The following is an 18,151-nucleotide window of genomic DNA, read 5'->3' on the forward strand; positions in this document are numbered from 1 at the left end:
GTTAGTATTTAAAAGCAGAGCCTTCAAGATTTGTATTTATTACTAAAAAATTGTCTCAAGAACATCAGTTTGAAATCTGAGGTAATAATATTTATTATGTGAGTAACAATTGTTTAGGCGTTTTTATTAACGTTTAGTAATAAAGGTGACACAATTTTGTGTTGCCCTGGTGGTCGAGAGAGGCAACACCATTTTTTTCTCGTCTTTTGCTTCCTCTACTGAAAGTCGCTGCATTACAACACAAGTTCACAGCAGACGGTCGGACAGATCGCTTTTAATTTTTTTTTACCCGCAATGATACGCGGTCCGAGCGCCGTGTATTTTCACCCATGAAGTTCTTTTCGAGGCTAAAGACCAGCAGCATCCGGGGATAGCGCGGCGGCCACGGGCACAAAGCCACGGCGATGTCGAGGTGAGTGGCGGCGCACTAGCGCGACGCGCTCGCTGCTGGCCGGTCGCACACCACCACCGCTCTGCGTCAAGCCAGCCAGCGAGCCCGACACGGCGGTTAGGCCTAGTGCACGCACGAACAATAAGCAACACCTTCGGAGTGTCTCCGTCCCGGTGCCGCACCGCGCGGCCGCCGAGCATCGCGCGAATCGCCGCAGACGGGGCAGCTGACGGGCCTTGGAGTGACGGCGACCTCCTTTCGTGCCGACACAGCGCAGCGAACAATGGTTCTTTGGGAAAACGTCCGGTAGGCCTATCGAAGCTCTCTCTTTGAACCTTTCGGCTGGTGCCAAGCAGCGTTCCTTCTCGCTCGTAGTGGAATGTCTCGTTTCGCGAGTGTTCGGGGTGTTTGCCCTTCGTTTGAGCCGCTGTCGTAGCGTCAAGTGTTAGGTTAAGGCCGTGGCGTTACGTGTTTTTGAAGTGCGTCATCTCGCGACGCATGTTTCAAGCGAAACTACGAAGTGTCGACGCCGAACCCGTTCCTCCTTATCGCCGCCTCGAGCGTCACGGGGTAACCTAACCCAGTTGTCACTAGAGCCGTCGGGCGTAGTAATAACCGCCCGTCGGGACGCCTGCTACGCTGTTCTCAGTCTACTGGCGCGCGCAGTCTAAACATCAAAAAGCAAACCCGGCGCTGCCGAAATAGCCACCTCCGTCCTTTTTTGCCTTCTCAGAGTTCGTTGCCTTCAAGAGCCGCTTATCTGCCACCGCCGCAGCATGGCTGCTGATCTACGCTATGACTGTGGTGGCAATCTACGCGCTGCGTAATTCCGAACGTTTCTAATTGTCTTACATTTTCATCTTTTAGAGGGACAAAAAAAAAAGTCCCAGGAAATGCCGGAAGCGAAGCGCCATTCTCGAGTCACGACAGTTCATTCATTCAACGCCTCAACTTCGATGCGTAGTTTGGGTGCGTCGGAAGTGTTTCCGATAACCGCGTGGCTTCCTCGGATCGTGCGATGCTAGCGAGTCGATTTGCGTAAGCAGCCTGTCCGTAGTAGGGCTGGCGCAAACGTGTTGATAGCCATCGCGTGGTTGCTCAGTGTGCATTTGTTGTCTGGCTGCCGTCTGTGGACGGTTGCGCAAGCTTGCAGACCTTGTGCCTAGCGGTAGCTTCGACGGTCTCTACCTTGCACGTGGAAAACCTCCGTACTTGCGATTGCGTCGTCGACCTGTCGTGCGCGTTTTTCGCGAAGTGACTGCGAAAGCGATGGTCGGTTCCGGTACGCTCTGCCAGTCTGATTCAGACTTGTAACCTTAGGCGCAGCAAGTGACACATCGCCTCAGGCGATTCGCAGGATTGTTGACAGCGCATGCGTAAATAAAAGTTTGTCGCTCCATAGCAGAACGAGTGGTGGTTTCTGCAGAGACGTGGGCGAAGGTACCCTGCAGCCCAGGGCGTCAAACCCGATACTTCACGCGGTGCACTTGTCCATTCAACCCTGCCTTTAAATGCGAAGCATGTATTAGCCAACTTCGGCGACTTTGAGCATATTAGTCGCATCTAGCCGCCTACCACTTGGTGCTCTACAGAACGTATCACTAATGGGATTGATACCAAAGTTGATGTGGTATATAAGATGACTGTATGATGAACAAAAATGACTGGTCATGACTAGCTTGTCATGAATGGTACTGTTTGCATGCCGTGGCTTGGGTGCTCCTGGGGCTGTTTCCTTTTAGGGGCAAACCTCCATATGGTCTAAGGCAGTTCGTCCCTCCAGCATATTCAGCACAGCATATCCACAGACAGACGAACGGTTTGCCCCACTCATCATTCACGCGGTCGATATGCTGCGATATTTTTTTTCTGTTGCTCTGCACATGACAGCCAATTGACAGGGCCCCCTTGTTTTCGTATTGCTGCCATGTGAATTGATTTTTTGTTGCTCTGCAGATGGCAGTCAACCAACAGTGTTCCCCGCTTTTCTAAATACTGCTCCATGCAGTTTTGTTGCTATGTGTAGGGTATTGTGTGAAATTCCTAGAGCACCTTGCAAGGTCTCCCAGGTGCTTGGCATATGGAGGGTTAGAAGTGTGAAAGCTGTCTGGGAAGAACTTTTTCACACACACACACAGAAAATTTAGGAATGCAGGCTTCTGCGTTGCATATCCTCCATAACCTGCTTGATGCAGGAGCAGTGCCTACAAAAGCCGTTGGCATGTGCACACAGTGCAATTTTACAACTCACAGCTATGGACTGGCTAGACATTTTATTGAGCGAGTTGTTCAGATCGAACTTGTGGTTCATGCTTCGTTACATCACCAAAGTTCTTGTTCCACTGCTAGCACTGTAAAATAAGGAAACACTGCCTGTGTTTGTGTACCAAATGGACAGCTTGCAAAATAGGGATGGTGCATGCGCGAGCAAGTTGTTTTCAACCTGATAGCCACCACCATAGACTAGCAGGCAGACTATTTTTGCCATTCTCCACAAATCTTTCCTTTATTTAGATTGTTGCCTTGTTAACAGAGGGGGAACAAAATGAGGCATGATATTCCTGCTACTCCCCCCCTTTTGCTGAAATATGGAGGGTTCAAAATGCTTGGAGCTATAAAAGTAATCTGCGAATGAGGTTTCTGGTGAAAAAACATTGCTGTAGGAAAAGCCAACTTCCAAGTGTTTCTAAAGTGTACACAAGGGGGCACTCACTATTTCACAGTCTTGTTTACAGGCAGGTTCGATCCCAGCCTTAGGGGTTGCATTTCCGTAGAGGCGAAATGGTAGTAGAGGCCCGTGTATTGTGTGATGTCAGTGCAAGTTAAAGATCACCATATGGTCTAAGTTTTCGAAGCCATCCACTGTGTAGACGTTGAAAACCAAATATTATTATTAATACTAATTTGTCTTGTTGGCTAGGGCATTCCACGCCTACCCGATTTAAAGGGTTTGCCGCACCATCATCATTATTCGCATCGTTAATGAACGAATGCAAATAACAAATTCATTCAGTCCTCCCTATGTGCTTCCTATGCACACTGTGTCGAATGAAGGGTCAGATTTATGTAGCTTTGAAATCGCCTTCTGACTACCACCTTCTGCTCTCCCTTGCATCACTGCTTCTTTGTTGGTTATAGATACAATAAACCCCCTTTTGGAGTTTTTAAGTGCATCTTGAATCAGTGGTGTTACCAAGGCGTTACCTGCAGTGGCTTAATTTTTAAAAGCTGTGCATACCAAATTCTTTTCGCCATGTTGCCAGGATCAAGTGCATATGATTTTTGAAGCAGATTTTCACACCGTAGATAGAAAATTTGTTGTGAAGCTTGTTAAAGTGAAAATAATAGGCATTAGAGACATATTTGAACTTCCAAAAGGAATCTCTGCAGCAAGCTGTAGGCATCATGTCGGAATAATGTTATTCATAGGTGCAGTGTTGGCTGGCTGCTTTTATGTCCATGTAATAAACATCGAATATTATGCACATCTTCGTTTTGCGCTGCAATAGTAAAGTGTTCCGCAAATGCGCGTACGATAGCTGCTTCTGTTGTTTGCATCATTGCACTGGAGTGTTTGCATGCCCGTGATAAAACACAACTTTACTCTAGCGTGAGCTCGGTTGTTAAATAAGGCCACAGGCTGCCTTTTTACCCAACTGTGTGCTTGGTAAATTGGTTAGCCCTTAATATGTGCGAAATTGCTCAATTTACATAAGCACATCGGTTACCTTGTGACGCTTGGCTAAAAATGCAGCATAGGCTGCTATTTGCCTACTGTTTCGCATGAAATTCATTCCCGCAGTGCATGGGATCTGTTAGTTTTTTAGGTTAGCAAAGGCGTAGTATGCGATTGAGAACGCAGACGGCGATGGCAGCCGTGCAAGGGAACGTGTAAGAAAATGTGGGGAGCTTGCACTAGTTGTTCAAGGCTGGACTAACAGCAGAGCTCGGGGCTGACCTAAGTTATTTACATAGTATTAATTAGCAAGGGTATAATTAACATGCCCAGATTTTCATGGTGTCAATCAGTACTGCATCAAGGTCTTGTCTGTGTTCTTGCCTGTTTCTCTTCTTTTTCTTGCCCTTATCTGTGGTGGGCTTCTTTTTTTTTTTCTTTTCTTGGGAAGGCTCATGTATTGAAGAAACTACAACATTGCACATCCAACGTGTCAACCCAAAAAAGTGCAGGTCACGGGCTTTATTATTTTCCAACTTGCTGCAGGAACAGAAAATTTTACACGTCTCATCTCTTGACTGTACGTCACCAAGTTCATTCTTTACAGTCATTCTTAAGAAAAAGAGAAGGAGGGTAATGAAGAGTGCGTGCCGATAGAGTTACTGTGCTGCGCGTGCTAGGTGCTGCCGAGCTTTCGCAACGAAGAGCTTCAAGGACCCCCCGACACCAAATTAAGAAACTCTAGATGCGTCGTTTCGCTGCATGCAGGTGGGGGCGGGGGCACTTCTGACCAATTATTAGTGATGAGCTTTGCCTATAAAATATTTTAGTTTGGTTTGAAAGTAAAGGTGAGTGCTCATCTAAATCAGTTCCAATCGTCATCTTCTCTGGTTCGATGTAGACGGAGACGTTACGTTCCATAAAGAGTATGGTCCTTGTAGAACAATTGCGGGGCATGCGCAATACTCCGACTGGCATGTGGCAAGGACTGATGTTTCTTGCTTCTCTCTGTTGTCATGCTGCTCACAATGTGGTTTTGGCTGCTTACGCCAGGGATGCATTTCTTTTTTTTTCCGAGGGGGACGCGCTCGCAGCACCCACATTGTTTCACTGTTCACTGCTGGCGGGTCCCCCAATTTGAAAACAGCGCATTCAGTGTCACCGCAGCTTGAGTGCATGTAGTCTCAGGCGCTGCCTCGCTGTGGGGCGCTAGTTTCTTATGGTAATTTGGCAGGCATTTTGAACTGTCGCATCATTGTTATGGATTGATGGTGTTTCTTATTAAAGGGGCTGTGTACCGCTCCGAAAACTTTTTATTGTGGCTCTAGTGAGATCTTGAGAAGGTAGACTTATTTTGCTTAAAAACAAACATCTATAACTTGAGATTGTATTTCACGCTCTTTAGGCAGTGCCAAAGATTAATTCTTGCTTTTCTTTGTCACACTTTCAAAGAAGTGCCTGGCGGCGCTGTGTTTGCTTGCCTGCATGCAAAGGGTGGAGGAACTCAAGTGCTGCTTTTGCTGCCGCTAATGAGACCTACAAAGTGTGTGCATGCCTTAAATGACTACTAAAGCATTTGTTTTATTAATAAACAAAACTTGACGAAGCCTGTAATGACCGCATGCAGTTTGTTTTTGACTTTTACGGCAGTACAATGGTCATCGCCCCGACCGACCAGTGTTATGGGCACCGATTAAAGATCGAATTCAGATAGCGAAATTCTGTTTTAAAAATGTCTACGTGCTCCACAGAAAAATCCCTGCAAGATTACACTTTTATTGCGACACTAAACAGAAAAGCAATGAAGGACTGTGTCGTCCCTTTAATTATATAATGCATTCAGTTATTTACGATTTAATTATGTGATCACCAGGAGCAAAGCTACAAATTACTGTTAAGAAGTTGTAAACAAAACTTTTTACTCCTAAAGCCTTTCTGATGTGTTCTTTGTACGCAGCTTCCCTGTGGCAGGGGGCCGTGGGGACCTCTTGGGTGGCAATGGCGGTGGAGCCCTGCAGCCACCGCAGCAGATAGGCTCGGCTGCCGGCATGCCGGACAAGACGCTGGGCATGACCTCGGCCATCAGCACCGCTCCGCCTAAGCCCAGCGACCTGCAGCGCACTGAGGAACTGGAAGAGACACTGCGCCAGTTCGGCTTGTTTGAGTCTGAGGAGGAGCTGGCACACAGGTGCTCACCATCTGCTGCCTGTCTGTGTTGTGTGTGTGGTGTGGATAATGTGCTTCTTGTGCTTAAGTGTGTGCGTGTGTTAAAGCCTTGTTTATTCATTGGTGAAAGACAGCATTGGTGCCGTTGATTGACTCATCTGGAAGACGAGCCCTTTCTCGTGTTGTGTGGCATCAGTTGTGCAGAAGTGCCATTGTCATTTGGGCTGAAGAAAGCAGCCCAGCGGAAGAAAGCAGCCCAGCGAATGTGGCTTCTGTCGGTGTGCGCACACGATCTATACAAGTTTTTGCATCCATTCTGTCGACAGATTGGAGGCCCACAGCACAGTCATTCATGTGCAAAAGCATTGAGTGGCAAATATATCAACATCTTAGCTATTTTATAGCAATTGTGTGAAAGGGAGCTTTTTGCATGCCAGCCATTGCACTTGTTTGATGTATTGGTGAAAGGCCTTTTGCATGTGCTGGTCCATGTTGAAATGCTTGTCATGGTGTGAGCTGTCCCCGATATCGTTCTGCCTGGTTTTTTATGCTGCCTAGGATGGATGTGCTGTCAAAAATCAACCAGCTTGTGAAGAAGTGGATCTATGAAGTCAGTGTTAAAAAGGTGAGCTTCGTGTTCATTTTTTCTCCTATTGTTTCCATGAAAGGTTAATCTAAGTTTTCTTCATAAGGTTTGTAATTGCACTTTTTTTCTCCCCCTCCAAGCATAACTGCAGTTTTAATATGGATAAAAACACCAATGAAGACGTATGTACACTATGGTGACACATTCAACCTTGTAACATTGGGTGTGCTTTTATTAACACTTGTATTTATGCATGTACTGCCCATCGCATTATGGATGGGACACTGAGCTATGCTGCCTGCGACACACTCTACAGCTACATTACTCAATGTGTGCCACAAACTATATTGCTAATGAACAGTTGTGGCTATGAAGTGTAGGTTAGGTTAGGTTTTCATGCAATCAGTACATCGTGCCATTTTATTGCCATAACAAAACTGCCTATATTGATGATGCTCATGCATTCTTAACGATTGCAAACACTGGACATACTGGAGCATTTAGATGTAAGCAGGCGTGGGCTTCAGATGATATTGTTTCTTTAAACGTTGATGTTTAACATTAACCTCCTGTTAAGTTATTATTTTAAACTTGTGTAATTTGAATGAAATCGTTCTCAATATTAGTGATGGCACACCACCAATCTCCTAATACAGTTGAACCCCGTACAACGAAACTGACGGGGCAAGGAAAAAATTTCGTTGTAGTGAAATCGAAAGAAATATAGCTGATCTGAGCTAGCAAAACAAAGAAACGTTTATTCTCAAAATTCAAAAAATGTCCACTGCTTGCTATTCTTTCCCAGCAGCGTCATTACGTGATTCTCACCTATGCATAGCGAGACCATAGTGAAAAGCACGCTCAAACAACTCCTAAAACCTCTTTCGTGAACGAACCAAACAGTTGCATTAACACGTTAACACCAGCAGCTGTCCGCCGTCAAAAGTGTCCGACAACGCAGAGGTGGTGGAGGCAGGGTATCGTGGAGCGGCGGTTTACCACACTGGCCAAGCGCGAACATAATGGTAAGCATCGGAATCTGAAAAGGGGTTGCGCCACAGTTGCGCCAAGCAGCTGCGAGAAGGAAACCATGAACTGAGCTTCAGCTTCAGATCGTCTGCGGCTCAAAAGCAAGCCAGTGGCAAAACAAAAGCAGGGCAGTTTCATTGCCATCGCTATCAAGCAATGGTGGCGCCCCTGCTTGCTGAACAACGTCCTCATAGTGGTGGTGTCTGGTGGTGCCAATGCGTGTTTGACTTTGTTGATGCACTTTGAGGCTCTTAAAATGCATCGAAATGCTAAAGATTGGGTTTACTGCATAGAAATAAGTATCTGAGCCTGGCATTGGATCCTAAAATTTCGTTGAAGCAGGACAATCGAAGAAAAAGTGTACGTTGTGGCGACAATATGTATGCATTGACTCCTATGGACTGCTGACAGGGAATCGTGAATTTTTTGTTGTAGCGGAAGTTTCGTTGAAGCGGCTTTCGTTGTAGCGGAGTTCGACTGTAGCTGCACTGATGGCTATGAATTATTGTGTTTGGGCCTCCTACTCAACCTTTTGCGGCAGTCTGGGCGGCTTCGAGGGACATATTGTTAAACATTAACTACCTTGAGAGCACTTGTCATAATTCACTTTGTCATTGTATGTTGATTGTGAAAGATAATGAAGGTAAAAGTTCCATAATTGAATTCTGTACCTAAATTAGAACGTTGAACCTTGTGTACATTTAGCCATATTGACTAATATTTTCCTGAGAATTGGCAATTAGAAATTGGTCCAATATATTAAACAATAGAACGTGGGTGGCACGCAGTGGCTCTTGAGGCGCTTCGGTCTCTTAAAAGCACGTTTTCAGCTGCTGCTGGTACCTGTGCACCTGTTTAGGCAATATGGTCAGTCACGGCGTTTCTCGCCTTTTCAGGATCATTAGAAATGGTGATTGAGCACGAGTGACATTTTACACCAGCGGCCTAGGAAGTGGGTAAAAGTTTTTACGAATTCTTGCATGTATTTATGCATACTTCAGTGTCTATTTTTGTTCGCAAGAACTATAAAAACGCAACACACATTTGCGTGCCCCATACCTTCTCTCCCCCCCTCCCACCAAAATACCCTATAATGTAATATAGTGGACAGCATGGAGCATGACAAGTAACACGAAATTTAGGAAACCTACGTTACACTTTTCATCCGTGCACCCAGAGAAAGCGTTAAAAAAAATTCATTACCCGAAATTCACACTGAGTCTTGTGAGGATATAAGATTTTCTGTAACTTGTGATGCTACTTCTGGCTTCTTAAAATAGTGCAAGTATTTTCTGCTGATAATGATCTGGTCTGTAGCAGATGATATGCAATCTGGCATCCCATGAGCATTTATGTGAGGGAACTTCAAGGCAGAGCATTGGCAGCAGTGTCTTGGTATCTTTGCACACCTGCGAAGGGCCGTAACAGCGGTGCTTTTGCTTTTGTGAAAGAGTTCTCACTTAAGCGACTTTATTTCCTTGTGCGTACTGACCCCACCTTATGCATTTGCGCAGTGTCGCGATGCTTTTAATCAGCGCTGCTCTCCTACTCTGTTGCGTCAGGTGAAGTGTATGCTATTATGGTATACTCAAAAGTGTCGGTGCCCTAATCTGGTGCAGAATATGCCGTCTAGTGTCGCTGAGAACGTTGGTGGCAAGATCTACACATTTGGGTCGTACCGTCTCGGAGTCCACACTAAGGGTGAGTTTCCTTCTTTTACTGCTCCGAATTTCGCATTTCAGAAATGTATTTTTTTTCTGTAATCTGCTCTAAATTTGGATTTTAGTGCTTCAAAAAAACATCTTGCTTTCCCAAAAATTGCCCCAAATTGTATTTCGGCTGTGGCACCCTGCTTATGAATAGCAGCTATTATATTTGAAGAGAGAATAGAATGGGACATGGTTTGATACAATGTGAGCAATTCTTGAAACGTTGCACACCCATAAGCGTGGTATTGTTTGTGCTTTTCAGGGGCTGATATTGATACCCTGTGCGTGGCACCACGACACATAGAGCGCAGTGACTTCTTCACTTCGTTTGTAGAGCTACTCCGTCAACAGGAGGAGGTCAAGGACCTCCGGGTGAGTTCCTCCTCATTGCATTACCGGAGCACAATGAAGTCGGGGTTGTGTGTTTCTTTAAGCAAATATAAACAAATGTACGTGCACTTCCTGTCCAGCATTGTAACTCAAAATTGCTAAATGTGGTTTCGAAAACGCAATGGCAACATCTGCCTCAGACGGGTCGCTTTGTGCTTTTGTTTGTGTGCGTGCTTGCGTGGCTCATATTTGTGACCTCTCTTTTTGCAGGCTGTTGAAGAGGCTTTTGTACCTGTCATCAAAATGACATTCGATGGAATTGAGGTAATCTGCCTCACTTGTTACTCCTGCCTTATGCCATTTTTTTTTTGGGGGGGGGGGGGGGGGGCGCAATTTTTGGCAATGACGTCCTTTTACTACTGACAGTGCATTGCACAGTTCTAGCAACACTGTGTATGAGTGCATGAAGGCTAGAGCAGACTGTGTATGTGTCACAGGTCCTGTTAATTAGGGAGGCGATCACCAGGCTAATTCTAAGGGCTGAAGTACTGGCTTCTTGAACTGCACCACGACAGCATGGACAATTTAAAAGTGGTCCTATTTGGCGCGCCAGCAGACGCCGGCTGTGGTCTAGAGAACGAGTCAGATCCGAGAGTTGATAAACAAAACAAAATTATATCCTCAAGTATGTCAGATCAAACGATACACAAACATGCACACTCGGCAATAGTTCAGTACAATATTTCACCAATCAAACAATGGACTACCCAGTACAATCAGCTACACTGGAAACAACAGACACAAAGAACAATACACGCTACAATGCAAACACATGCATCAAACAACCAAGACACTTAAAGACTAAAGAGTTCGAAAACTCATTCAGTCCAAAGTCCTTGGAACAAAGTCTGAATGGTACTCTCCCAAGAATCGCTCAGTCCAGCGCTGTTGTCGATTCGCTGCCCCCGAAGTTTCTTTTTCAGGAAATAGTCTTCAAATGTCCGCACTCCAAGCACCAAACATTTTTGCCAGAAACACGTAGACTTCCCACACGTTGCGATTGCAGGACGCGTCTTCGCTCTATGGTGGCAGACTCTCACTGTTCTGCTGGTACCACCAGCCTTCACCCTTCGGGCCGAAACCCTTTTCATCACCTGCTTTGTCACTGACAACAAAAGCCTTCGCCGACACGGCGGAATGACCCTACGTACATTTGCGTAAAACTCCATCTCCTGTCGACGCACACTGGTGTAAACTGTCTTCATCTCCCTTCTTCGCTGCTCGCTCAAATACCTTTCACGCTAGATTCCAGAAAATTCTAATTGTTTCGTCGGCATGGTTCACAGCCAAGGCTGGGGAAAGAGTGAGACGTTTCGAGGACTGTCCACGACTCGTGACGCAACTCTTCATCGCCACGCCGTTTTCCTTCCAAATCTTTCCAGGGCTTGTTCGGCCGCCGGTGTGGAGGTTGGATTGATATGTGGGGTTTTAATGTCCCAAAACCACCATAGGATTATGAGAGACGCCGTAGTGGAGGGGTCCGGAAATTTCGACCACCTGGCGTTCTGTAACATGCACTCAAATCTGAGCACACAGGCCTACAACGTTTCCGCATCCGTTGGAAATGCAGCCGCTGCAGCCGGGATTCGATCCCGCAACCTGCGGGTCAGCGTCCGAGTACCTTGTCCACTAGTCCACCGTAGCAGGGCGATGTGAGGAGGTTGGTCTGCGAAACTACGCTTTTGAGGGGGAAATACAGTGCGCCCGGGGAGTTTGGGTGCTTGTTTTCTTCTTTAGCGTTGACCTTGAGGCGTCTCTCTGGCGCTTGGTATCGTCACTGTTGCCAGTATTTGGCGACACTCTTTTCTGAACGCTCGTTTGTGACAGTATGCTACAAGTAGGTCTAGTCTTGCAATAGATGGAAACTGGTGTACCGTATTTACTCACGTAATCCTCGCACCCTCCACATTTCCCAACAATAAATAAGATTTTTTTTTTTCTGCAATTATTGCTCCTCCGAAAATAGGAGCCACATAATCATCTGCTCCTTCCAACCACTGCTAATGATAGCGCACGACAGTCTGGTGCTATCTCTTAACTGTTACGCGTACTGTTAACGCACGAAGCCTCAATCCAAGCCAAGCCAAAATGGCAAGTGCGCATTGCAGCGTATTAGTGTACATTGTGTCCGTTATGTGGTTACGCTATGGGGCGATACCGAATTTACATGACTGCTTTTAAGTTGGAAGTGATTGACCACGCACTAAACGGCAACAGGACCGCCAGTAGGCACTTTGGAGACGTTTTCTGTTCGCTGTTGGAGACGGCAGCACGGGCAGCTGAAAGCCACCAAGATGCACTGGACCTTCCATGTGTCAGACATAGACGGAACGTAAGACTATTTTGTCAGGAAGTAACTGCGAATAATTCCGTGTTAGATGGCCGTCGTCGCAATGTTGATGTTGTACGTTAACTTTTTGCGCATTAAGATTTCAATAATTCTGTATTTACTTGAGCAATGAACTCGCTTTTTTTTCTCCAAAAAGTTTGAAGGGAGGGTTTATTACGTGGGTGAAAAAAAAAGTAACGGGAGTTATAAGCAAAAGTTTCACGTGATGGCTTTGCTTGTCTTGGCTCGTCAAGTGCGCGATGAATCTTTTTTGTAGCCCGAAGCTCTTTTTGTTTCCTCCCATAACGAAAGTGCACCGATCGACGCCAAAGTGTTGTCCAGCTGCCCGGTTCCCGTGCTCCAGCGCATGCTGTTTGTAACCAGCCGTTTGGCTAATGTATTGGCCGAACGTGCCCTGCGCAGCAGGAGAATCTACCAATTTCACAACAAGAAACCAGACAACGAAAAGGCAGGCTCAGATTGCGGTGCACAAACGTTACGGTAAACGCTGTGGGTGCACGACACGCCATTGGCGTGGTTGTGTGGCGCTATCAGCAAAGAAGTTCCTCCTGCATTCAACAGATGGTGCATTGTTGCAAAAGGCACGACTTTAACATTTTTATTGAAGTTGTCTATGCTCGCGGTGCTCGCAACTGTTTCAAGTAGTTGTGAAACTGTGTTTTAACTTAACTTAATTACTCTAATCTAACGCGCACATTTTTTTTCCTGTTAAGCAAGTTCATAAATGGCATGCGCGTTAGAATCGAGTGCGAAAAAAAAAATGAATACGGTCACTCTATTGCCATCGGCATTCCAAAATGGCCGCCCCTACGTGCGTCGGCATGGCGCGTAGGCCATTTCTGCCTATGTGTTTCCCATGTGCGGCACTTCGTACGTGTGTTGAGGAGTTCGTCATCTTGGTGTGCATTAGCATCGACGGCATGGAAGGGCCAACTCCAAAAACTCGACGAGTGCACCACGATGCCGCTTTTAAAAGAAAAGTCATCGCGTGTGCCGAAACGGACGTAACTCGGGCTGCATCGCAGTCGTTCGGAGTTCGAAACGTGTGTGCGGGACTGACGGAAACAAAAGCAGAAGATTGTTGACAACAAAGATTCACGCAAAGGCTTCAGCGGACCACAGCAGGGTCGGTTTCTGCAAATTAAAGAGCTACTCGGCGAGTATGTGATTGAGCAGTGAGCGGCACAGCGGCCCGTGGCAACAGAACTGCTCCAAATGTAGGCTATGCAGTCAGCCTTAGAAAAAGGGCTAATGCGGAGCCAGTTTAAAGCGACCAGGTGCTGGCTAACTAACTTTATAAAAAAGAAAGGCTTTTCCCTCTGAAGGCGAATGGGCACATGCCAAAAGTTGCCGGAGGAGTACGAAGAAAAGCTTGTTTTCAGAGATTCGTGCTAAACTTTCGGCACAACGGCTCCCTGCTTGGGCAAATCGGCAATGCCGATCAGATGCCTCTTTACTTCGGCATGCCTGGCACCACAAAACCGTCAAGAAGGAGGCGAAAAAAGTTCACGTGCTGACATCTGGCCACGGTAAAACTAGTGACGGCAATGCTCCGTTGCACGTCAGATAGGCACAAGCTTCCCCCGTACCTCATATTTAAACGGAAGATGCTCCCGAAAGGAGTCTTTTTCCCGAGTGGTGTGATCGAGTGGGCCAACGAGAAAATGGGTGCGCGTTGCAATCGACGTCTTACTTTTTCTTTTTCGTCGTGAAAACCGGGTGCGCGTTACAATCAAGGGCGCGGTAGAATCGAGTAAATACGGTATATTCCATTATTTTCTGATATAATGGCTTGATTTAATGTCTCGATTGTCAATGGCACTAGCTATTTTACAAAAATGAAATGCAGATACATCAAAAAACATTTTTTTTCTTTAAGGACCAAAGTGGGAAATGGGTTCATTATGCCAGTAAATACTTTATGCACCAAAGGGAACTCTGGCACCAGTGTCTATGGGAGCTGCAATGCATGGAGCTTCAGTGAGCATGGGAATCATGGGTAGTACACGGATTTGCCTAGTCTTCGTACTTCACGTTCCTTTTGGATTTGCGTGGCTTCAGTTCGCTTTGTCACGAAAAAATAGGCACATGTTCAGCAGTTGCACTTCACCACCTTATATTTTAGGCTCACCGTAAATTTTAAATGGGGTCACGAAGTTCAAAATGGTTTGTTCTTTCCTTCAAACCAAAACCGAAAGACTGCAACAAACGAAGCCACAAGTGCGACTCGCCGCCCACAAGTACGAAGATCAGGCAAATCCGTGTACTACCCATTATTCCCATGGTCGCTAAACGATCGCAATGCCAGAGTCCGCTCTAGTTAATTTTACAAAACTTTATGCTTCTGCGGGTTCTTGTTGAGTGACGAACTCTGCCTGCAAGCTTTGTGTACGGTATTCCAAAGCTCGGTAGTATTTGCTTGCAGCTTTTGTGTCGCATATAAATCTTTTCTTGCGTTGAACTTGTGATTTTATTGTTAAGGTAAGTCTTGATTTGTACTTGTCAAAGCTTGGAGTTAATCGCTTGCATGAGAATATCGATTTGTCAATCTTTAGTTTTTTTTACCGCGTTTGTTTTCGTGGAACATTTTCCTCGCAATCTTGCAACCCCCAACTTTTCATCAGTCTTCTGCTAAAAAAGTGCGAGAATTAAATTATGCAAGTAAATATGCTATGTCTGTATCTCAAGGCCATAGCAGCTTCGCAGGCAGCTCATCTAGGCCATAGCAGCTTCGCAGGCAGCTCATCTGAATGGTTGCTGACAATGTTTTTAGGCGTCTGCCATGATACTGGTACTCGTAACTCATATTTTCTTGCAGGTTATATGCCATCGCATATAACTTTAGCCCATTTCATCATGCAGGTTATCTGCTAGAAAATACAGTAAAAGCTCTTTAATTTGACACCCGTCAATTCGGATAATTCGGACGGCTCTATTGGTCCCGGCCAAAATGCATGTTAATCTATGGGACCAAACCTTCGTTATTTCGTCCGAATTCAGCTCCGCACCACTTAATTCGGACAAATGCTGACGGCTGCTGCTACACAAAAGTGTGATAAAGCAGTGCTGGCATCACTGGAGTGAAACCGAAACCTGAGTTGCATCGCCACCATCATCAACTAGTGGGGGCGATCGCAGCGTCACCGAACGTCGGCGTCTTCTTTTTTCTCCACTCAGTGCCTCCGACGCTGTTTTCTCTTGTGTTGTCATGTCGGAACCATCTCTTCTTGCGGAGTTCTCTTTTTCTTCCATTGTGACTGTATTTGCATGCCACCACCATCGTGCGCTACAGTGATGGCAACGCCGAAAAAGCGGCAGAACTACGACACGAAGAACTTCGCGACTAAAGTGGAAACTTTGGAAGCACTGAAGAACGGCGAATCGCGACAGAAGGTTATGACCAAGTACAACGTGAAGCGGAGCACGTTGGGAACGTACGTGAAAAATGAACTACAGATTCGACAAGCCTTCGAAAGCGAGAAGTTTCATGCCTCTAGAAAGCGGTTGCGAACCGCAGCTCATCCCCAGCTCGAAGAGGCTTTGCCCCGGTAGATTACTGACTGTCGCAACGCGCATCTGCCTTTGAGCGGACCTCTCATCATGGCGCAAGGTGAGAAATACGCTGCAATGATGAACATTGAATCGTTCAAAGCGTCAGAAGGGTGGTTTGCGAGGTTTCGAGAGAGACACGAACTTGTCTTCAGGAGTGTGTGCGGCGAAAAGGCCAGTGTTGACGAAAGCGTGACCACCACCGAGTGAAGAAATGTGAAGCTGCTGGAGCACATCACCGCCTATGAACCACGTGACGTGTTCAATGCAGATGAAACTGCTCTATTCTTCAGAGCTCTGCCCGACAAGACGGTGACTTTCAAAGGGGACGCGTGCATTGGTGGCAAGAAGTGCAAGCAAAGGATAACTGTGCTTCTTGCCGCCAATATGACTGGCACGGAGCGCTTGCCACTACTTGTCGTCGGGAAGGCACTTAAGCCACGTTGTTTTAAGAACGTCAAAAGCCTTCCTGTCGGGTACACAGCGAACAGGAAGGCATGGATGACATCTGACATTTTTCGCGGCTGGCTGCAGCAGTTGGACCGGCATTTCACGTCGAAGGACCGGCATTTCACGTCGAAGGACCGCAAGATAATTATGATTGTTGACAACTGCAGTACCCATAACTGTACAGTCGAACTGAAGGGCATCAAAGTAGTTTTTTTGCCGCCCAACACTACGTCTGCTGTTCAGCCGATGGACCAGGGTATCATTCACTACGTGAAGTCGAAGTACCGCAAGCACCTGCTAGAGCGATTGATCCTATGCTCAGAAGCTGGAAAGTTGTATCAAGTGGACTTACTCGGGGCAGTGCACATCATCGCCCACGTGTGGAAAAACACTCCGCCGCAAGTCATCGCCAACTGTTTTTGGCACAGCGGTTTTGTGAGGCCCGAGCATGCAGCAGTAGCGGACGATGGCATCAAGGAGGTGTCAGCCGAGTCCATTGATGATGACTGCCCGACTTTCGATGCTGTCCTTCCCACAGATGTGACCTTTCAGGACTACATCGCGATTGATCATGGTGTCACCACGAGTGGTCTCCTGACTGATCAAGAGATTATTAATGATGTCACGGGCGCCCATGAAGACCACGATTCCGACGAAGAATCATGCGAGAAGATACAGCCGCGACCTCATCGCACCTCACGGAAAGTCTCGGAGGCGCTGTTAATATGAGAGGACGCTTGCCTGAACACTCCCGACAGCTTGCGTGCTGTTGGCCATTTGGAACAGCTAAGAAAAATTGTGATTTCAGCCGTAATCTGCGCAAAAACGCAGACGACAATTACAAAATAGTTCAGCAAATAAAGGTATGCTTCTGTAGCTTGATTTTAAATGTTGTTTTCCCTGTTCATCCGTTAACTCGGCATTCGGTTAATTTGGACAGTTTTTCCGGTCCTATCAAATCCGAATGAACAAGCTTTTACTGTACAGCATATAGTGCCTACAGAAGCGTATAACTAGGGCACATGTGCTCTGTTCTGGGGATGGCGGTTAGACCCTTCCCAATCTTGGCATGCTTTTCTGCATGACATCAGTGGTGCACGGCCAGAAGTATTGCACATTCAATAGACCAAGGCCAGAAAATTTGAGGGCTGCTGCCCTTCGCCATTTCTTTCACGGCAGGGTAGAGGCTGTTTTCTTGGGAGATTAATGGCTATTACCGTACAATTCGCATAATTGCTCGAAATTCGGGTCGTTTGGGCAGATTGGGAGAGAGTTGAGAGGTACGCAAGTGTATATGTCGAGTAGCATTGTGCATTGTCTCGTAACTGATTTATTTGCTTTTTCCTCTCTTCTGGCATATGCTGTAGCACTGTGACTAAATGCACAAGGAAGTGAATGAAACTGTTTCTGTTGCAGCTGGACATGCTGTTTGCTCGATTAGCCCTGAAGGACATTCCGGAGGACCAGGACCTGCGTGACGTCAACATCCTCAAGAATCTGGACCAGAAGTGTGTGCGCAGTCTGAACGGTGGGTGCACTACAAATGTGGACAAATTTCAACTGGTCTGCACAATTCTCATAGGAGAGTTGGAAGGAGGGCGGGAAGTGCAGATTCTTGTCAACAGTTTTAAAGTGAAACTCTCTTTGTTGGATTATTGCGGAGGGTCCCCACATTCGGCCAGTTCCATGTCTAGCTCCGTTTTATAAATATCTGGGGCCCCAAAGACGTGAAAGGGGTACTCTGTTCGTCCACTATGTAGGTAGGTAATGAACTTTATCAAGGATCCAACAAGAAAAAACTGGCCCGGGCAAGACCTCTAGGAGCTGTCTAGTCCACTAAGTAAACAGCCTACAG

The 18,151-nt window shown here is 46.4% G+C and overlaps 1 protein-coding gene across 4 annotated transcripts in view; it reads left to right on the forward strand.

Annotated features, from left to right (window-relative positions):
• Window positions 1-245: 245 nt before the first annotated feature.
• Window positions 246-18,151, forward strand: part of hrg (poly(A) polymerase hiiragi) — a 79,296-nt gene continuing 61,390 nt past the window's right edge. For 2 of the 4 annotated variants that reach the window (XM_075866159.1, XM_037419006.2), the window contains exons 1-7: window positions 531-697; window positions 6,025-6,255; window positions 6,792-6,858; window positions 9,468-9,549; window positions 9,820-9,929; window positions 10,158-10,211; window positions 17,713-17,824. In XM_075866159.1, the coding sequence (XP_075722274.1) occupies window positions 675-697; window positions 6,025-6,255; window positions 6,792-6,858; window positions 9,468-9,549; window positions 9,820-9,929; window positions 10,158-10,211; window positions 17,713-17,824 (679 nt within the window). In that variant the 5' untranslated portion in view covers window positions 531-674. Of the gene's footprint in view, window positions 413-530; window positions 698-6,024; window positions 6,256-6,791; window positions 6,859-9,467; window positions 9,550-9,819; window positions 9,930-10,157; window positions 10,212-17,712; window positions 17,825-18,151 lie in introns of those variants that run through there. The other 2 variants (XM_075866160.1, XM_075866158.1) reach the window with 2 other exon arrangements.

Source organism: Rhipicephalus microplus, chromosome 6, assembly GCF_043290135.1.
Source record: "Rhipicephalus microplus isolate Deutch F79 chromosome 6, USDA_Rmic, whole genome shotgun sequence".
NCBI lineage: Eukaryota > Metazoa > Arthropoda > Arachnida > Ixodida > Ixodidae > Rhipicephalus > Rhipicephalus microplus.